The sequence below is a fragment of the Trachemys scripta genome, chromosome 6 (genome assembly GCF_013100865.1).
Source record: "Trachemys scripta elegans isolate TJP31775 chromosome 6, CAS_Tse_1.0, whole genome shotgun sequence".
Taxonomy (NCBI): domain Eukaryota; kingdom Metazoa; phylum Chordata; order Testudines; family Emydidae; genus Trachemys; species Trachemys scripta.
In genome coordinates, this window is record NC_048303.1 from 22465839 (window position 1) to 22488396 (window position 22558).

A 22558-nucleotide genomic window follows, 5' to 3' on the forward strand; every position below is an offset into this window, starting at 1 on the left:
TAGAGAGGGAGCTGACCAAATGGAATGACAGCTCCATGGTCCGTGCCACCCACAGTTGGATTCAGACTGTGCTCTGTGGCCAGTCAGTGTCCCATGGAGCCCTTCCTGGTAATTCACAGATTATAGATCCAATTACGGCTGTTCCATTGCAAGAGTCATAACTAAACATTTTGGAAACCAAGCCCAGGAGGAGCAGGTGTTTACAGAAGGTGGTCCATACATAATCATAATGTCCAGCATGATGGACCTCTTTCCTATAATTAGCTCTGGACAATGATAATGTTGGAGCATCTTTGTTACAATGACTATAAAAACCATTGGTCCAGGGCATTTCCTGGGGATTCATGATTACAATTACTTCAAATAAAAATATAGTTTCCTTTAGGATGTCAAATTTTAACACCCCCCCCCACCACACACACACACAGGGCCTACAGGTCACAGCAACTGTGACCAGCTGACCCCTTCAGGCTAGGGTGCTATGGCGCCCGGGCAGTGTGGCCACAGCCTGCTCTGTGGGGCTGAGCGGCAGGGCTGCAGCCTGCCAGCCCCGGAGCTGCAGCTGCTTTGGAGGCTGGGGGGAGAGCAGCGTGGCCAGAAGTGGAGAAACTCTGGCCCTGCCTCTTCCCTTCTGTCTCTGCTGGCTGTGCTGCCTCTCCTTGCCCCCTCTGTTGGGGGGAGGGGCTGTGTCCCACCTCTCCCTCTCTATACCTGTTCATAAGCCGACCCCCTTCTCCGGTGCTTCCCTTTTTTACTAAAAAAATTCGGTTTATGAACGAGTATATGCGGTAATCAGGTGAAAAAATAATCTGACAAGCAACTAGCCAAAGACACAAAAACTAACAGCAAAATGTTTTAAAGCACATCAGTGGCACAAAGCCTGCCAAACAATCAGTGGGGCTCCTAGATGATCGATGTTTTAAAGGAGCACTCTGGGAAGACTAGGCCATTGCAGACAAGCTAAATGAATTCTTTCCATTGGTCCTCACTGCAAAGGATGTGAGGGAGATTCCCACACCTGAGTCATTTTTTTTAGGTGACAAATCTGAGGAACTGTCCCAGATTGAGGTGTCAATAGAGGAGGTTGTGGAACAAATAGTTAAATTAACCAGTAATAAGTCACCAGGACCAGATGGTATTCACCCAAGAAAAAAAGAAAATACAATATGAAATTGCAGAACTAATAACTATGCTATATAACCTATTGCTGAAATCAGCCTCTGTACCAGATGACTGGCAGATAGCTAATGTAAATTTTTTAGAAAGGCTCCAGAGGCGATCCTGGCAATTACCGGCCGGTAAGCCTAACTTTAGTGCCAGGCACACTGATTGAAACTATAGTAAAGAACGGAATTATCAGATACAAAGATGAAAACTTGTTAGGGGAAGAGTCAACATGACTTCTTTAAAGGAGACTCGTGCATGACCAATCTATTAGATTTCTTTGAGGGTGAACAAGGGTGATCCAGTCAATGTGGTGTACTTTGACGTTCAGAAAGCCTTTAACAAAGTCCCACACCAAAGGCACTTAAGCAAAACAAGCAGTCATGGGACATGGGGGAAGGTGGTCTCATAAATCATGAACTGATTAAAAGATAGGAAACAAAAGCAGGAATAAAGGGTCATTTTTCACAATGAAGAGAGGTTAAACAGCGGGACCCTCCAAGGATCTGTACTGGGACCAGTACTGTTCAACATATTCATAAATGATCTGGAAAAGGAGTTGAACAGTGAGGTGGAAAAGTTTGCAGATAATCAAAATTACTTAAGATAATAAAGTCCCAAGCTCACCGTGAAGAGTTACAAAGGGTTCTCACTAAACTGGGTGACTGGACAACAAAATTTCAGATGAAATTCAGTGTTGATAAGTGCAAAGTAATGCACATGGGATTATGTTTTCCAAACTATACATACAAAAGGATGGGGTCTACATTAGTTGTTTACCACTCAAGAAAGATCTTGGAGACATTGTGTCTAGTTCTCTGAAAACTTCTGCTCTATGTGCAGCAGCAGTCAAAAAAAAAAAAAAAAAAGCTAACAGAATATTAGGAACTATTTGGAAAGGGATAGATAACATAGAAAATATCAAAATGCCACTATATAAATCCATGGTACCCACACTTTGATTAGTATGTGCAATTCTAGTTGTCCCATCTCAAAAAAGATGTATTAGAATTGGAAAATGCAATTAAAAATCATCAAAAATGATTAGGGGTATGGAACAGCTTCCATATGAGGAGAGATTAAAAAGACTAGGACTGTTAAGATTCAAAAAGGAATGACTAAGGGGAGCTATAAAATCATGCATGGTGTGGTGAAAGTAAGTGTTATTTACCCCTTCACATAACACAAGAAATAGGGGTCATCCAATAAAATTAATACACAGCAGGTTTAAAACTAACCTAAAGAAGTACTTTTTCACACAACACTGTTGTACTTAAAGTACTGCACAGGATCTTTTCAGGGGGAACAAGGCAAAGCGCCACATTTATTGGTAATACATGTATTAATCAACACTATCATATGCATATGATATATATTACACTTATGCACTCACATACACACACACAAGCATACTCCGTCTTGTTGTTGTTACAAATTAGTTGCTCCCCTTAACTTTACTGGCCAGGCGAGTTAGATAGGGGAGGGGTGGAGCCGGGCTTCTGCCGATCCGGATCGATGCTCCCATGTTGACAAGACGAGACCCAGGGTCCTCTGCAAGACACCTCACATTTATAACAGCTTCCCTCTCATGCAAATCTATACCAGATTCAAAATCTGTATCTGTCTGTTGGTCCTTTGTGCTGCTTCTTTCTGGGTGTTGTCCCAATGCTGTTCAAAGAGGATGTTTTCAAAAGAAGGTGCTTGCTTCTAACCCCCAAGGCCGTCAATATGTCTGCTCTTCTTTAGTGAGCCCATTTGAGAAGTTTTATTGTTCTTGGGTCTGGCTTCCATCCCCTCTCCAACTGTTGCAGCTGTCTGGAGGTGCTTGCCTTCCACGCCTTACTCATTCACACCTCGTTCATTCAATAGGGCAATTGATTAAAAGTGTGTGTGTGGGGGGGAGATCCTATTCTACTCCTAGCAAAAAGACTTTTTTTTAACATTATACCAAGACTCAATACAAAGTTTTCTATATAAGGATCTGATACAAAGTTGTATGAAAATAGAGGCATAATACAAAGTCATATGAAAGTTATGTGAAGATGCGTAATGCAGAGATTTATCTGCAACACACAGTTAACCTGTGGAACTCGTTGCCAGGAGATGTTCTGATAGCCAAAAGTATAACTGGGTTCAAAAAAGAATTAGGATAAGTTCATGGAGGATAAAAGTCCATCAATGGCTCTTAGCCAAGATGGTCAGGGATGCAACCCCATGCTTTGGTTGCCCCTAAACATGACTGCCAGAAGTTGGGAGTGGATGACAGGGGATGGATCACTTGATAAAGGAATTTATACATCCATTCTAAAACAAACTGCAACATGTGCCTTCTGTTCTACATCGTATCACACAATCTATCACTGGTTCGTTAGTTTCTCGGAATCAATCTCTATACAAGTATCAGAGGGGTAGCCGTGTTAGTCTGGATCTGTAAAAAGTGACAAAGAGTCCTGTGGCACCTTATAGACTAACAGATGTATTGGAGCATAAGCTTTCGTGGGTGAATACCCACTTCGTCAGATGCATGTGGCATCAAACGAAGTGAGTATTCACCCATGAAAGTTTATGCTCCAATACGTCTGTTAGTCTATAAGGTGCCACAGGACTCTTTGTCAATCTCTATACAGATCACGAGCTGTTCACGCATTGCACATACACTGTCTGTTCCCTACCATCTTTTTTCTAGTCACTACCTATTTTACACATTTACAAGGCTACTGTGAATTCATGTTTTGGTGATTGTTTCATGTCCTTGTTCAGAATAAACATACAGAACATTGCTCACTCTATTTGTTATATTAGTTCTAAGATTGACTTAAACTGATCTTATTTACAAAGTGTAGTGCGTTGGAACTTTTCTTAGATTTCAGAGCAGGAACAATTGCTGGGATTTTTGCAGACTCCATGTAAAACTAACTCCATGCTGCTTACTGCCCTCCATGGTGTGTACACACACACACACACACACACACACACACACACACACACACACACACTCACTCTCTTTACTTCCCTGACTCCAGTATGGCAGTGCAGCATTACGAGTGGTCCAGGGAAGTTTGCCTGTTTGTGTTCTGGAGGTGTGGCTTGCTTCAGGATGATGGCTGGAGGGAGAGGGCTGCTTCTTGCTTTGCTTTTTCTGCGGCATTTCCTACTCACTGAAGCCTTCAAGATCCTGATTCTGTCCTTCATCGGTGAGTGCTCAGGTAGCCAAGGGATAGCACAGCACAAGAGTCTTGCATAATCTTCCAAGCTTTTTAAAGCACATGCATGTTTTCCTCTGACAAGACAAAAGGTACTTTTTTTCTTTTGCACGGGACAGTTTGCAGTGCATGCATTTAAAGGAGTGGTCAAGCTGGGAGACTGTTTTGCTCTGAGACAGAGGAAAGGAAGGCTGAGTAGATAGGAATGGGAAAGAGCAGAAGTGATACTTCAAATGAGCCTCACACTAGCTGGCCAAAAGACACTTATCCAAGGGGAGCCTTATGCCTGGTACATGCCGTGACCCCCGTGAGCTCTGATTACAGGACATGTATTGCAGTGTTCAATGTGCTTTTTTAAATCCATATGACTGCACAGCATTCAGATCTACTCTTGTTCTGGAATGTGAGTGAATGTGTATTTCTTTGTTAATGTTGCCTTTTTTCATTATTTCTGTATTACAGAAATAACATTCCTACCCCGGCAACAAGTCTAATGACAAGGAAAGTAATCCAGAGAGAGTTCACTTGGTTAAATTCCCAACTATCAAAACAACCGTGACATTCCAAAGGAAATAATGAAAAAAGGCAACATTAACAAAGAAATACACATTCACTCACATTCCAGAACAAGAGTAGATCTGAATGCTGTGCAGGGGGTGGGAGGTAATAGGCACCTATAGAAGAAAAAGTCCCAAATATCATGACTGTCCCTATAAAATTGGGACATCTGGTTACCCTAACAGTATACAAACAGAAATTAGATTTAAAAAAAAAAACAGGAAATACTCTGTCTGGAAGGCTGCACTACTTTTATTCTTAGAACACAGAACAAGAACACACAGTGAACAAAAACAGACACACACAAAGCAGGCTGCTTTTTACACCCCACCTGGCTTGAAGCCGTTTTTTTCCAGACTGACTGCTGCTTCCATCCCAGATTGCGTGCTCTACTACAGAGTTCCCTAACCTGCAAGCAAGACCATCCTCCACACACCCCAACTCTCAAAGTGATAAATTGCAATTCCAACACCATCCTCAATATGCCATACTCAGCTCGTAAGTGAGCATGGGACTGGCAGACCAATGCAAAAGAGTAACAAGGGTGGCAGAACCAGGGGGCGGGGAGAGCAGGAGCATGCTAGTGCCCCTGTTTCTATCACCCTTGATATTTTCCATCTCCACCCAGCACTCTTGCAAAAACAAGAGAAGGACCCCGCTGTGGTTCCCCCCAATACACATGAGATACGAGTGGGACCCAGAGGAAGGGCTGGAGTGGCCACTGCAGCAGAGGAGATGGGGGGCAAGTAAGACTGCCCAGCCTGGGCCCTTTTTCCAGCCACAGTGGGTCCTGGCCAGTGCCGTAACGAGGGCGAGGAGAGTGAGGCACTTGCCTCGGGCACTCAGAGACGAGGGGCGCAAGTGTCCTTGCCAGACCGAAAGCTGCGGCTCTCCTGGCTGCTGCTGCCTCTATGGCAACCAGCCGGCAGAGAGCTGAGGGCAAGCAGCTGGCTGCTGCAAGTCAGGAAGGGGGGAGGGGGAAAATGGAGCCACACACATGCTTCTCAGATGCAGCCCTCCCCGCCCCCAGCACCCACCTGGAGGAGATGCTAAGGGGGCTTCCGGTGGGCAACAGGATCATCGGCAGTGACCTCACTCACTTGAGCAGCTGCTGGGGCTTTGGTGAGTGTTTGATACTGTGATCCGCACTCCCCCAGCCACCACTCCTGCAAACTGGGCAAGGGGCAGCCCCATCCCCCCACCCCCAGTGAGGGGCAGCAGAGGAGGAAGGAAGCCACATGTGATGGCAGTCCCCTCCCCCCCAGCACCCACCACCCCTCCCAGAGCCCACACCCCCTCTCCCGCCCCCAAACTCTGTCCCAGAGCCTGCACCCAACCCTCTGCACTCCCTCCCAGAGCCTGCACTCCTCCACCCATCCTGCACCCCACTCCGTGCCCCAGCCCGGAGCCTGCATCCAGCACCCAAACTCTGTCCCAGAGCCTGCACCCCAGACTTCATCCCAGAGCCCAACCTCTCAACCGTCCTACACCCCAATCCCCTGTCCCAACCTAAGGCCTGCACCCCAGACCTCCTCCCCCCCACCCAAACTCCCTCGCAGAGCCTTAGGCAGGTGGGGGGCAGAGTTTGCGGGGGGAGGGAGCTCTGAGTGTTCTGGGCACCACCAACATTTCTACAAACCTGCTGCCCCCATACTTGGAGCACGGGTGAGGAGGCAAGTCGGTGGATGGAGGAGGGCATCCATTTTCAGTATTTTAATTTTTGGTACTGCATTGATTGACTGGTGTGTGCATTAATATAGTGACCCCCTGGGTCTTTGAATGAGGCTTTATACTTGGGGTGGGGAGGGCGAGCGGTGAGTCGGGGGTGAGCGGGTGGGCAAAGAAATGAGCAGTGAGCCATCAGGGATTCTAGGCGCGGGCATGGGGATTTAGGTCAGGGGAGGGAGAAGGTGAAAGGAGGTGAGTAGTGAGTGGGGGACTGACTAGGAGGGACTCAGCAAGACAGCAGCGGGCTAGGGGGTGAAGAGGGGTGTGATGGTGGGGCCGAGCGGGGAGGGGGCAGGTACTATTTTACTGCTGTGATCTGGTCACCCTATGCGTGCTGTTTCTTCCCCCACCCACCACCTTCCTTTTTGGCTGTGACGTTATTGACATAATCTGGGACCATATAGAACATAGGTGCAACCAAAGTCCTGAAGTGGCACCAAATCTTGTATAAACGGGGTCAAATGAGGTGTCTAAGACAAGGTTATGGTTTGATGGTTATGATTATGCTCTTTATGTGTGTATCATTTTTGTAGTTGAAGTTATGAAGGTTGGCTTTATACTGTCTTATTTCAAACTTATGCTATGCTTCTGGGTGACATCTCAGACAAGTTGGTGTTAGCTCTGCCTAGCCTGCTTGATGGCCTATTAAGCACCATCAGATATACAATTGACCCATTGAGAGAAGGCAGATATGCCTTGTAACTCAGCAAAGTATGCAGGGACTTGCCCATATGACTCCAGACTCCATTTTGCTGTAATATTCCACAGTGAGAACAAAGAGGTGTTCTTATACCTGGAAAAGACTATAAAAGGCTGATGCCTCATCTCCATCCTGTCTTCAGTCCTGCTTCTTACCTCTGGAGGGACTTTACTACAAACTGAAGCTCTGAACAAAGGACTGAATGACCCATCCCAGCTATGGATGTACTCCAGAGACTTGATTTAAACCTGCAGTTTATTGTATCACTGCTACAAGCCTGAACCAAGAACTTTGCCGTTACTGTATGTAATTGATTCCATTTAACCAATTCTTGTTCTCATCTATATTTTTTTCCTTTTATGAATAAACCTTTAGATTTTAGATTCTAAAGGATTGGCAATGGAGTGATTTGTGGGTAAGATCTGGTTTGTATATTGGCCTGGGTCTGGGGCTTGGTCCTTTGGGATTGGGAGAACCCTTTTTCTTTTACTGGGGTATTGATTTTCATAACCATTTGTCCCCATAACGAGTGGCACTGGTGGTGATACTGGGAAACTGGGGTTTCTAAGGGAATTGCTTGTGTGACTTGTGGTTAGGCAGTGGGCTGAGACCGAAGTCCTCTTTGTCTGGCTGGTTTGGTTTGTCTTAAAGGTGGAAAACCCCTCGCCTTGGGCTGTAACTGCCCTGTTTTAAGCAATTTGTCCTGAATTGATACTCTCAGTTGGGTTCCACCAGAACCAGCATCGTTACAGTGGCGTAGTCGTGCTAGGATCTACAGAACTGGGTCAATTAAGCTTTGGACCCCACGCTATCCAAATTTGAATTTTGGGATTGAGAGTTTGGTTGGTTAAAGAGCAGTTGCAATGGGTGAGCAAAGAGCATATGAGGGCCTTGACAAAAAAGCCCTGAAAGATTTGTGTTCAGAAAAGTGGATAAGGTTTAGAAAGAAAGCTACAAATCAATAACTGAGAAATCTGTTAAAGGCCAGTAATCAGAAGGCAGGAGCACAGCCCTTACCTGATGCTACAGAAGCTGCATAAGCAATTGGAATGCAAAAGGCAGCAAGTAACTGCAACTTGAGCATGAACAAAGACTGGCAGAAATTCGATTGCAGGAACTAGAAGCTAAGGCAAAAGTGGAAAGACTTCAGCTCCAAATCAAAAAAAGCAAGGGAAGAATAGCAGAAATTGTATCCTCTTGAAAGTCCAGTTTATAACAATGTTGGTATGTTGTATAATTCTGAGCAGTCAGGGCCGGCTCCAGGCACCAGGCACCCAAGCACATGCTTGGGGCGGCACCTGGTAAGGGGCGGCGGGGGGAGCGCGGTGCGGCATTCCACGGGGAGGGGGGGCGCTCCAGTGGCGCGGCGCTGGGGGGGCGGGCTCCGGTTGTGCGGGGCTCGGCGCGCGGGGGGGGGGGGGGGGGGGGGCGCTCGGCGGGGGGGGGGGGCGGCGCTTTTTTTTTGCTGCTTTGGGCCGCAAAAAAGCTAGAGCCAGCCCTGTGAGCAGTTGTCTGGGTGTAACCAAATGTACCCCAAACACTGCCACCTTTTATGTAAATGCTGTTACTGTGTGTTCAGTAGAGGGTGGCTCCATAACTTGTGCCAATGCTCTGTATGGGAGTGGTCATGAAAAATTCATAGAGTGTGTAAAAGTCAATGGTAAAAGGGGTTTAGGGCAAATTATGGCTTCTAACATCACTCTTGTTAAAGCAGATCTTGTCAAAAAGGAAGATTACTTACCAAATCAGAGTGTGAATGTTGTAGTCCTCTATGAGTTTCCTGTAAGTGTGCCTGTAGCCAGAATCCACCTTCAATGGAATGGTACTCAGCATGAAGTTATAGCTGGTGTAAGGAAGTTATTGCCTAAGGATCTTTTGATTGGGGAAAATGTTAAAGCTTTGTTCAGTCCAGGTAGCCAGTCACAGGACAGGAATGATCTTAAACCTGTGTCTATTGTGGGCAATGATTTGCCTGGGGCAGGTTTCTCCAAAGGTTTGTCTGAGGAGAAGAGCGGTTTGTCTGTAAATGAAGTTTCTGAATGTCTGTCTAATGTCTCAGAAGTGAATCTGGAGTTAGATCAAGAGCAGAAAGATCTCATTGGTCAGGAAAATGTTTCTCAGGAGCAGATTAAAGCGGATGGTCAGGTGAAAGCCCTAACTGAGGAAGAAAAGGGTAGATTTTGGATGGGTGATGGATTGTTGGCTAGTACATCTTGTAAAAGTGAATCTGAAAAGGGTAACACTGATTTGCTGGAAGTAGCTCAGTGTAGTGAGAAGAGCAGCAGTTTATCTGTTGGGAGTGGCAATGTGCCTGGTAAGGAAAGTCTGAATGCGCCTAGGCAGCCTTGTGAGCTGATGGCTTTATCTAGTCAGCAGTTTGGAAAGGCAAGGATAGTGGAAGATGGGTTTGTTTCCACAGGGTGGGCGGCGCTAGGGGTGTGTGTGTGTGTGTGTGTGTGTGTGTGTTTGTTTTGTGGGGCGGGGGAGGGGGCGCAATTTTATATTCTTGCCTCGGGTGCAAAAATAGCTAGTTACGTCTCTGGTCCTGGCAGAGACACTAGGACAGGAGCAGGAGCACATGCACCAGCCATCAGGGTGGGGGATGGGACAGAGGGTATCAGTGAAGAGGGCACCAGCTGCTGAGAAAGGCTGGGGGGAAAACAAGGCACCAGCCACCCAAGAATGGTAGTAGGACTGCTGGGATGCCCTTTCCCAGCCTGGAGCTGACTGCCCTACACTTCCCTATCACAAGTCTCAGTAGCTCCTTTTATTCCCCCTCCAATCCCTTTGCACCCCCATCCACAGGTAGCTTCTGCCTCTCTGAGGAACGACAGACCCCCCTTGAGTTCAGTAGTACAGGATCAAGCCCCATGAGCTTAGGGCCTGATACTGTGAAGTGCTGCAGAGCACTCTTAGCTCCCACTTACATTAAGCAGTGCCCGGACATAGTTCCAGGGACACCAGCTAAGGCTCTGGCTTCATATCTTGTCATGTGCCTGTACTGCCCTAGCACAATGGGACCCTGATGCTGATTGGGGTCTTTGGGCACTACTGCAATACAAATAACTCAATGGGCTCTATAGAAAATAGTCAGCTAGATGTTAACAGTATGAGGTCTATAAAATTAGCATTTTACAGTTTGTAAAAGTAAAATTTAAAAAAGCGTAGGGACACATTTGTCTTAAAAACACTGGACACTATTGGACCAATTGTTTTAAATGGAGTTATCATAGGAAAAAAAATTTAGCCCAATTTAGCTTGTTTACATAGTGAAACTATAAATAAATATCACTGCAAATGTCTCCATTTACTGCTGCTGCTTTTGAAGCCAAACTTTGTCAGCATTATCAACATATTAAAATGGAAATTGCATAATCTGTCATCTTTTTTAATCCATAGGAGGAAGCCATTATCTTATGATGGATGAAATTTCACAAGTCCTTCATAATAGAGGTCATGAAGTCAGAATGTTACTACAGACAGGCGTTCTGATGATCCCAGGTAAAGGCACCTTTCCCAGAAGAGCTTATTACCAAAGTAATATAAATATTATATATAACTAGTAAAAGCGTATGCATAGCAGGTACAAGCTAGGTTCTTTGATCATTCTTACAGTTAGTTCTTGTCATATTTAAGGTCCTTAAGCTTTCACATTATAAATTCAATTTCTCATAACTTTTCAAAACATTCAGCTCCTGGGATGAAAGTTTTCTGCCTTCTCAGGTGACTATTTTTGGCAAATGTGAGCAAAAAATGCCTCAGCCATTTAATAAATAAACAAATAAATAAAATCCTGCAAGAACATTTTTTTAAATGACAGCTCTAGCTGTGAAAGTGCTGACTGTAGGGAACAGAATTAGGCAGGGCAGTAGCCCTCGGTGAAGAGAAACATCTAGGAGTGTTCTGGACTACTTTGGGTTTATTAGGGTTTTTAAAACATAGCACACACAAAGTACTTTGGGGACAAGAGTTAGTTGCTTACAGCAATGTTCTGATGAAGAGAGACTGGACATGTATGTCGCTAACTCACTCACACTCATGGTGAATGTTCATGTCTCCAGTGGAACCATGGTGCCAGGTAGCCAGAAGGAGGTGAGGAGTCCTGTAGCTTGAGGAAAAGCACAGGGTCTTTGCATACATATCTCTGGACCTTGGCACTGCATTTCTTGCCCAGGTTGCCTCCCAAGGCAGGCTTCTGCATTCACCTGGCCTCTAGTCTGCAATGTCCGGGCATTCCACCATGCCAGTCCAGTCATAAGATAATCAGTCCCAGACAGTCTGCCCTTTTCAGGGTTGGCAATGAACACAAAAAGAAATGAACATAACTGCTCCACTGGTAAGATAAAGCTCTCTTCCATCAGAGGGCTTCTGGTAGGCTGTGGCCCCAGCTGGGCTCACAGGCTAATATACAAGAATTGCCCCACCAATTCTTTCCTTTCCATTAAGGAGGGTGCAGGGCATCAGGCAACAGTTGCTCGAAGAGCTTTTGCCTTCAGCCAGCCCTTCTCCAGGAGCTGAGGACTCAAGTCTGCACTCCACTCTAGTGTGCCACCAGCTGTGCTGTGCTCTCCCCTTTTAAGCTCCTGCCTCCACCTCGGACATCTCTCACAAGTGTGGCAGGAAAAGGCCGACTGAGCCCACAATCCCTCATTACTCTCAGGTTGCCAAGTGTGGAGCTTGTATAACCCATCATGTCACTTAGCTAATCCTGAGATTCAGATGAATCTTGGAAGATTGGTGGGTTATGTAGGCCAAATCAGTGCCTGTTCCACTGTGGAGGGAATAATCATCAAATGGAACAATTTGGGTAAACTCTATAAGGGTGAGTTCCCAGAGAGTTTTCTTCTCCTCCTGCAGGACTTCCTCTGAGACTGGATGATTCCCATCCTTATAAACCTGGGTGGTTAAAAAATAAACTACTTATTAATTTCTCAGTCAGTTTCAATTTTAAAAAAATTGTTAATCTTATTTTCCAAAAAGGCTGTACAAAAAAAAATTAAGATTGTATTAAATATAGGTGTGCTTAAGGAAAATGTCTATTTTTTAATTATGCGTATTTTTAGGGTGAAAATATGAGCAGCCCAATACCTACCAAATTACAGCTTGGTCTGCTAGCCAGGACTACCTCAAGGAATACGAGAAGTGGTTTGCTGACTACACGGAGGATTTTCTGAAGGGCAGGTATTACTTTATCATCATTGTTATGCACAATTTCTTAAGGAGTTTAAACTGTCTGGAAAAAGCTCTGCCATTCTTGATAGCTAAAAATATCAGATTCCTGTTTATTACAGTTGGGATAATGAAGAGGGCTTTTAAAAATATACTTTTTGAGTGACTGGACTCCATCGCTCTCTCTCAGACCCACACAGTTCAATACAATGTTTATGCCTGGATATACCTGCTGCAAGATAAAATTGCACTGAATTAGGTTATTCATTAAAACCAAGTTCTTGATTTCAAAATCAGACCTACCCTCATGCAGTCTTTACTTTGGGGGAGGGGGACCAAAAAAACCCAGAACTTTTCACGGTGTGGTGCTCAGGCTGGTCATTGTAGTTCTCAATTTATGGCCAAGGTTCAAATATGGGGCTAAGACCCAAATGAGGACCAAAACAAAGAAACAGAGGAAGCATGAAATGATATGGAATTAACTACTTCAGTCTGTGTGAAATTTTCTATCCTCTGCTTCCAGGTTCAGAATTTCTGGTTGTTGTGTCCCTGCTTCCCAGAATTCATCCCTGCACAGAGGGCTAGCTCAAGGCCTATGAACCACTTATGTCCCCTGTATTAATGGTCAACACAGCACTGACTAACCTGGGAGAATTCATATCTGTCGGACAACTCGCCTCCTTTGTGATGGCTCCAAATCAGCCAAAACTCTCCCACTCACATATGTAGGGCGGGAGCCTCCCTGAAAGGTAAAAAGTCAGCACCAGGATCCCCAAGTCATGGACAAAGGCCCAGAGCTAATCAAATAACTGATTGCAAATAATATTCATGGCAGATTAATAAAAAAAGTCACAAATGATTCATAAACAATTTCTTCCATCGTTCAATTAGCTCTATATTTACTGCACTTTAAATAAATTGATAAAGCAGAAGGTTAATCCCAGCTCTCTTTCGTAGATGTGAAGTTACTGTGCATTTTTACTAGCCTAATTTAAGAAGCGCAGTGTCAATTTTTTTGCGTGTGATTTCATTGACTGCGGTGGTTTCATCCATTGACAATAGCAGAAAATTTGATCCTTGAATGTAACTGACAAACATGGCAACGCACTGTCTAACCATTAAGAGCTTGATCCTGCATTGGGGTGGAGGAAAGGAAACTGTGGCCACTGGGACAGTTCAGCAGTGTGAAAATTTGGCTCATTTTGAATCCTGACACATCTGCCCCACCCAGTTCCAGCAGATCTGCATTGGGTTGCACGATGGATGAACATGATGCAGGAATCTCTGGGCTGTGCCAGCACCCAAATGCAGATATAGGTTTTTAACTGAGAGCCTCCACTGAACCCTTGAGCACGCCAGCCAAGAACTGATGCCTCGCCCTCTGCAGGATCAAGCCCCAAAACTGCAGAGTTTGGTGTGATAGTAATAGTAATTTGCTGCACCTTCATCCAGTTTAAGCAGTAGCATAAATCAACCAAAATGAGAAGAGACTCCAATTCTGTGTTTGCACAGTGCTGAGCACAAGGGTACCCAAATTCAGCCACCAGAATACAAATGCCATTAGAATATAAACAACAACAGTTGTTGCATGGGACACAGTTGAGAAAGGATGCTTGAGCTAAAAGTTTATCTGGAACAATGGCTGTAGGTTACTGACCTATTAAATTCCACAACTCTATTCAGAATTATCGTATTAGGAGCTGTCTCCACTTAATGTGCCTGTAACTCCCTTTAGCTTTAAGAAGAGTTCTGTGTACGCATCAGCTGGAAGATATATGGGTGGGATATTCAAAAGAGCTAAGGCCTAGATCCAGATGTTAAGACACCTAACTCCCTTTGAAATCAATGGAAGTTAGGCACCTAAATACATTGGAGGACCTGTGCCCAAGTCTCATTGATTTTGTTGTTGTTGTTGTTGTTACTCTTTACATTTCTTTCCCCTGATGTCAGAGTTTAAGGTCAGAAGGCACCAACAGATCATCTAGTTTGACCTTCCGTATATCACAGGCCACCAAATACTGCCCAGCACCTGCACACTGAACCCAATAATGGTGCGTTGTGTTTTGTAGATAGAACACTGGACAGGAGATCTAGGTTCTATTATTGGCTCTGCCATTGGCCTGCTGACTGATGTTGGGCAAGTCACTTTTTCTCCCTGGGCCTAAGTTTCACCATTTGTAACATGGGGCTAGTGATACTGATTTCCTTTGTAAAGGAGATCTACTGATAAAAAGTGATATATAAGAGCTAGATATTATTATATATTTAAATTTGCATGGCAGAGATTTATCAATGACAATAACGTGCGCAGGGATTTACACTCTTAGCCACCAGGTGAATATAGCCCTGTGTAGAAATTAAGGTAGGCTTAAACTATAATACTTAACTAAATGGTCTTATCTTTCCCCAGAGAGGACCTCAGCCGTTACTTGGATTTTATGAACCACTTGGCCTATCAGTGCCACGTCGTACTAAATAAATCAGAGATCCTGAATTCCTTGAAGGATGAAAAGTTTGACATAACAGTAATGGATGGTTTTAATCCCTGCTCCTTCTTGGTTGCAGAGAAACTAGGCCTGCCTTTTGTTGCGGTGTTTCCTGGAACTTTTGCTAATGGACCACAGGTTGGGATTCCTAGCCCCCTGTCCTATGTCCCAGTATTTTATTCCAACCTAGCTGACAACATGGACTTCTGGGGCCGCGTGAAGAACTGTCTAATGTCTCTTGTTTCAGCCATAGTACAATATCAAGTCCAAACCAAATTTGAAAATGTCATCAAGGAGCATTTCCCAGCTGGGTCCAGACCTGTTTTATCTGAGCTCTACTTAAAAGCAGAACTATGGATTTATAACACTGACTTCTCCTTTGAATTTGCACATCCGCTTCTTCCAAATACTGTGTATATTGGAGGTTTACTGGCCAAGCCTGCCAAACCACTTTCTCAAGTGAGTAAACTTGTATTGGAAGATGAAGTCAATGGGCACTGTGGATACACAGCTCTTTATTAAATCAGGTCCTAGGTTGGTCTAAGTAGGATATATAGAATTTAAGGCACCCAAATTAGAGGCCACAGTTGAAAATTTGGACATTAACCTCTTTGTTTTAGATTATTGTTATACCCATTTTTACAGATAGATAGTTACCCTACCTTGAAGGAGCATTTAAAGGTGTAATAAAAGTTGGACAAGTGCTTTGAGATTTTTTGGATGGAAAATGCTATAAAATGATAAATATGATGATCGTAAAATTAGTGAGCGCCATTTAAAGATAGCAGCTACAGTATTTGAATGTAATTGAAGTCATTTTAGGATCTGAAGGTTGTGTCTTGTTTTTGCAGGAGCTTGAAGACTTTATAGCAAACTCAGAAGATGGTTTTATCATTGTGACATTGGGCTCAATGTTATCCTCAATCCCACTCTTGGAAGTACTACAGGAGATGAATACCGCTTTTGCCCACCTGTCCCAAGGAGTGATCTGGAGGTGTCAGCATTCCAAATGGCCCAAAGAGCTGAAATTGGCATCTAATGTGAAAATTGCAGATTGGATCCCTCAGAATGATCTATTGGGTAAGGAACACAGTAGCTGAAATCTAGGAGAAATCCTGACATTAGGTATTGAAATGTGCTTGTGTATTCGGGCAAATTGAAATCCCCGTAAAGGTTTCCAGTGGAATATCCATTGATACAGATAGCCTAATCCTGCTCTATGAAGGCTAAAGGCAAAAGTCCTCTTCAATGAGAGCAGGACCAGACTCATAACTTGTAAGGCTCAGAAGGGCTAAACAGGGAATGAGCAGATCTATGTGTAACCCACACACCTCCTGGGTGTGGTGTTCTGTCCCATCCAGTGGCACCAAGACTTCTTAAAAAGAGAGAGAAAATGACTTTGCTCTACAGCCTTAGCTAACAGCCTGCTGGCTTTTAGCTCATGCGGTAGAGGCTCATGCACTGAGCTCCTAAGGTCCCAGGTTTGATCCTGCCTGCTGACAACTGGGGCCTGTCGAAGTTACATATGTATCATAGAATATCCTGTGATAATCCATCTGAGTGCAGGTTTGGTTGTGCATATACAATTTAAACTGTCTGTTCTCTGCTTGGAACTGTGATTAGGATCTCACCCCCCCCGGGGATAGGGGACAGAAAAGATCTCTGTTGCTCAGTGCTGACATTTTGGATGATGTAACAAAGGCTAGAAGCCATTGCCTGCTTTACCTACTATCTTCTCAGGATTTGCCTCTCCCTGCAATCTCCCACCACCACCACACACACACACACATTCAGTAGTCACATTTACACTTTCTATTTGCATAGTTCCCTCATAGAGGTGGTCACTGTGACGGGTTGGATCACAGAAACCCCCTTGGGAGCTGCCACCTGATGTGCCAAGACTACTTCTATCCCCGTTTTCCCTGCCAGCTCAGGACTCCAGCACCCTGTCTTGCTGAGCCAGACACTCCCGTCTGCTCCAACACAGACCCAGGGTCTGAATTACTTGCCCCAAAGCTGCAGATTTACCTGAAAACAGCTCACAGAAGTGTGCTTGTCTTTAGCACTCAGATGCCCAAATCCCAATGGGGTCTAAACCCAAATAAATCTGTTTTACCCTGTATAAAGCTTATGCAGGGTAAACGCATAAATTGTTCGCCCTCTATAACACTGATAGAGAGATATCCACAGTTGTTTGCTCTCCCAGGAGCATACTCTGAGTTAATTAATAAGTAAATAGTGATTTTATTAAATACAGAAAGTAGGTTTTAAATGGTTCCAAGTGGTAACAGACAGAACAAAGTAAGTCACCAAGCAAAATAAAATAAAATGCGCAAATCTATGTCTAATCAAACACTGAATACAGAAGATCCTCACCAGTTTGAGAATGCTCCCTTTTACAGACTAATCTTCTTTTAGCCTGAGTCCAGCAATAACTCACACCCCTTTGTTCCAGTTTCTTCCCAAGTATCCTGGGGGATGGGGAGGCACTCTTTAGCCAGCTGAAGACCAAAATGGAGGGGTCTCCCACGGGTTTAAATAGACTTTCTCTTGTGGGTGGAGACCCCCCTCCTCACTCCTATGCAAAATCCAGCTCCAAGATGGAGTTCTGGAGTCACCTGGGCGAGTCACATGTCCATGTATGACTCATAGTCTTTATAGGCAGAAGCCATTGTCCACATGGTATCTTTTATGTCTCCAGGAAGACTTCTTATGTGGATTGGAGCATTCCAAGATGCATTGTTCCCCAAATGCTTCCTGATCGGGTACTTAACCTTGCAAATTCCTTCTTAAAGAAGCTGACCAAATGCCTCACAAAGCTTACTTAGAAATCAAACAAGTATACATAACTTTGTACACACAAATGGTGCCTGCATACAACTAGGATGAACATAACCAGTAGATCATAACTTTTACATAGATATGTTACATGGCATATGTAGCAAAACTCTATTCCAGTTATATCATACATACATTTATAAGCACCCCCTCCCCATAAAGCCTTATAGGGTACACTGTCACTCTTGCAACATATCAGCTCATGTGAAAGTATCTAAGATCTGCTGCAATATCTTTCCCTCTAACTTAGTGCATGTAACAGGATAAAACATCCAGTACAAAGAGCAGCTGTTCTGTTAGATGATCTTCATTATATAAAGCAACCCCCCAAGACTGGTGCTGAAGCACTCAAGTCTCTCCAGTAGCTGAAATCCACCTTCCCCAGAGCTGCACCCACATGGACATTCCAGCTTACAATTTACCCCATTTGGGGACATGTGAGAAGTCAAGCAAGGAACTCAGAGGCTTTGAAAAGTAAGCTCTTAAACATACTCTCACATTTTACTCATGCAAATGCATAGAGACTTACAGATCCATGCAGAAACACAACAAAACCTGCACACAAAAAACATGCCTTCAGTGTCCTCACCTGTCCAAGACCCTTTTGAGTTTTGATCAGTCCTTTTAGGGTCCCAAGACCCTTTTCTCCTCTTTCCTTCCTCCTCCTGAGTCTTGTTTTCTTGTTCTGGTCAGTGAGTGTGCGCACTACTACGGGCTTGTCGACACTGGCAATTAACAGCACTGCAACTTTCTCGCTCAGGAGGGTGAGCGCAGGGGGATGAGCAAGTTGCAGCGCTGTAAAGTGCCAGTGTAAACAGTGCCCCAGCACTGGGAACACAGCTTCCAGTGCTGGGAGCCATGCCCCTCATTGAGGTGGCTGCACCACAACCACACAAGGCACATTAAGGCTTTGCCAGTGTAGACTAGCCCTAAGAGTAGTCCTTGTCTTCCTATAACTTTCTTGTCCCTTCTGTCAGGTGACCCTCTTGGTCAGCCTTAAAATCCCATAATGTTACCAAGGTGAACCATCAGGTGATCCATTTTTTGGTTACTTCTCAACTCAAGTCCAGACTGGAAAAATTACTTTATTGTCTTTCAGCTACTCCCTATAGCCAACTCACTGTATGGCCAAGGTTGACCTATTCAAATATTAATGAGCCTGGATGTTCCTGTAACAGCTCTCTATCTGTGGGCGACCCCCAGATTCAATATTCACTGAGGCATAATGATACAAAGTTAATAAAATCTAACTAGAGTTCACAAGTTTTACAGAGACAGATTTCCCAAATGGCCACAGGTATCTATTATAGTTCCTCTATCTGTCCCCTGCCACCATTTGACTGTCTTGTCTATTTAGATAATTAATTCTTCAAGGTAGGGGATTGTCTCATACTGTGTTTTTACAGTACCCAGTGTAACCCACACACCTCCTGGGTGTGGTGCTCTGTCCCATCAAGTGGCACCAAGACTACTTCGAGATTAATGAGTCTGCTCTACAGCCTTAGCTAAGGGCCATATGGCTTTTAGCTCAAGCGGGAGGGGCTCAAACACTAAGCTCCAGAAGTCCCAGATTCAATGCCACCCACCGATGACTGGGGTGTTTCAGTGTTACACTAGCACAGGGGTCGGCAACCTTTCAGAAGTGGTGTGCCAAGTCTTCATTTATTCACTCTGATTTAAGGTTTTGCGTGCCAGTAATACATTTTAACCTTTTAGAAGGTCTCTTTCTATAAGTCTATAATTACATACAACAATAGTTTAGTTATATAAGTAAATAAGGTTTTTAAAATGTTTAAGAAGCTTCATTTAAAGTTAAATTAAAATGCAGAACCCCCCGGACCGGTGGCCAGGACCCGGGCAGTGTGAGTGCCACTGAAAAATCAGCTTGTGTGACACCTTTGGCACACGTGCCATAGGTTGCCTACCCCTGCACTAGCACAATAAGGCCCTGATCTTGATTGGGGCCTCTAGCCATTATTATACTGCAAGTAATAGATAATAGTTATAAAGCTACACATTCTATACATTTATGAATAGAAATCAAAAGAATTACTTTTAAAACCTGTGCAAACATGGTGAAATTTCATCCGCTGACATAACATGTTTTGTTGGTTTGGGCCAGGACATCCTATGGCTCGTCTGCTTGTTACCCACGGGGGGCTGAACAGTTTGATGGAATCTATCTATCATGGGGTCCCTGTTGTGGGAATACCCCTTTTTGGAGACCAGCATGACAACATGGTCCGAGTGGAGGCCAAAAATATGGGCATTACTCTCCGAATAGACCAGCTTAAAGCTGACAAATTCACTCGCACAATGAAGCAAGTTATAGAAGACAAAAGGTATGTTCCTGTCAGTAGTTCTATTCTGTTCGCTGTGAAATCAGTGGTATGAGATCTACATTGGCATAGTTTGGATCCACATTTCTCCACTATTGTTAACAAAAGCAGCAGTGTAGTGTAGATTTTGTCACCATATGGTCTACTCCTACAGGCAGTTGTTAAAGTAGATCGAAACAGGATGGGGGAGATCTCACCTCTCCATCCAAGGAGTTGTGGGGAAATACTGCTTCCTCAAATGGAGAAGAAAAGGCAGGAAAACTCTCTCCCAACTCCCCTGTACTTTAATCCTTGCTTCCACCAATGGAGTTGCAGCAAGAGAAAGTTATGGCTCTGAATTTTCCTATTGTATTTAAGGTCTGAAACTTTTACCATTGATTTAAATGGGAACAAGATGAAGGCTGATTTATGGTCCATTCCTGCTCCCACTGAAGTCAATGCCAAAAGTCAGATATATGTATGGATATAAGTTTGAGGTTCCAAGCAGCCACAACTCCAGTTGACTTCAATGGGAAGTTGTTGGGAGTCAGTACCTCACACAATTGTGCCCATAGTACACATCTGTAGCCACTGAAGTTATTACGTGTCACACATTTGTTTCTGGAACAATTTAGATGTTCAAAAGCTGTGCCCCAGTTTCAGGGCTTTTAGTTTTGTTTTCATTGCACATATTGGTTATTATTTTCATTGCGCATTATTGGTTATCTATGCCCCTTCAAAACTGGATCATTCAAGGATAGAGTTAAAGACAGCCTCAAAAATTACATGTTTTGAAAGCAAACGTTGTGGGAAATGAGGCTAGTGGGTTATTAGATGATGATCCTTTACATCAGATTTTCTATACATGTTTTTAACATTAAAGTTAAAAAGAATAAATATATATATTTTCACAATGATTAAAGTGCCTTGTGCAGGTCTAGATTAAGGCACAGACATTACAAACCTTTGCCTGGGGCCCCACTCCTGGAGTTCCATGATGAGATCAGAATTGCAGCTTTAATTTGTTCATTAAATTACGTTTCTAATGCCGAGGCTACGTCTTCACTAAAAGTGCTGCAGCTCTGCTGCTGTAGCACTTCAGTGTAGACACTCACTACAGCGATGGGAGTGGTTCTTCCAGGAAGACAGAAGAATTCTTCTGTCAACCTAGTGCTGTCTACCCCAAGGGTTAGGTTGGCTTAACTAGTCACTCAGGAGCATGAGTTTTTCAGATCTACCTAACTTTTTAGCATAGACCCTGGCCTTATAGATGCAAAGCGAACCTACAAAAAATAACTGCAAACTCAGGCAGGCATGACCAAGAGCTGTGAATTGCCCCATTCATCTGAACTCTGATAGCTGCCACCCCAAGGAGAGCCAGAGCGAGGCCATGAAGGGCCCCATAAAGGGTATGGCTAGGGCCCCAGGTTGCTTTAATTTAACCCTGCCCAGGAGCAATAGCTTAGAACTTCATTTGGCCATGCTTTCAACTATGATCATTTAATAACCACAAGTCTCTGCATTTTAATCTCTTCACACAGGTATAAATCTGCAGTAATGTCTCTGAGCACAATTCATCACTCCCACCCGCTCCCGCCAGATCAATGCCTGGGACGATGGCTAGAGCATGTCCTCCAGGCAAGGGGAGGAGCTCACCTCCAGCCTTATGCCTTTCAGCAGTCCTGGTTTCAGCAGTACTTACTGGATGTTTTGTTGTTCTTGTCAGGGTCTGTCCTGGGGGTCATCTACCTTTGTGTTAAGCTCGTAAGAACTGTGGTCTTTAGGATCCGCAGTGCAGGGAAACAGAAACAACCAAATATGCAATGTTTTAAATTATGTTTAACACCATCATTTTAAAAATGAGAAGCAGCTGTTAGTAGACATGACTCACTTGCTTGAAGGAAACTGTGAGGGAAATGATACATTTCCTGGATAATCCAAGCACTCTGTATGACCTAACTTTATGGAATAATGTAATAAACATTTGATGAAAAAACAAAACTAGCTGCATGTTTGTTTGGTTTTAAATTCACTCTCTTATAATTTATGTTCCTTCTTTTAAGGCATCACTTGGGGCTTGATCCTGCAAGGTGCTGAACACTCTGGCTTTGATCAAAAGAACTTAAAGACTTGCTTAACTTTAATCATGTTGGTATTCTCATTGACTTCAATGGGCCTACTCATCTGGCTTAAAGTGAAGAATGTAAGTAAGTGCTTTGCTGACTGGACCCAGAGTGGACCTTGCAGGATTGAGCCCTTAGGCCTGGTCTACACTAGAAGGTTATGTCGAATTTAGCAGTGTTAAATCGAATTAACCCTGCACCCGTCTACACAACGAAGCTATTTAGTTCGACATAGAGGTCTCTTTAAATCGATTTCTGTCCTCCTCCCCGA

The 22558-nt window shown here is 44.1% G+C and overlaps 1 protein-coding gene across 1 annotated transcript; it reads left to right on the forward strand.

Annotated features, from left to right (window-relative positions):
* Window positions 1-4174: 4174 nt before the first annotated feature.
* LOC117879097 (UDP-glucuronosyltransferase 3A1-like) lies at window positions 4175-22021 on the forward strand. Its single transcript, XM_034774052.1, is given in 7 exon segments — window positions 4175-4358; window positions 10753-10854; window positions 12417-12534; window positions 14933-15467; window positions 15860-16088; window positions 19969-20188; window positions 21706-22021. Coding segments are annotated over 7 exon segments (1617 nt in total). The 5' UTR covers window positions 4175-4261.
* The last annotated feature ends 537 nt before the right edge of the window (window positions 22022-22558 follow it).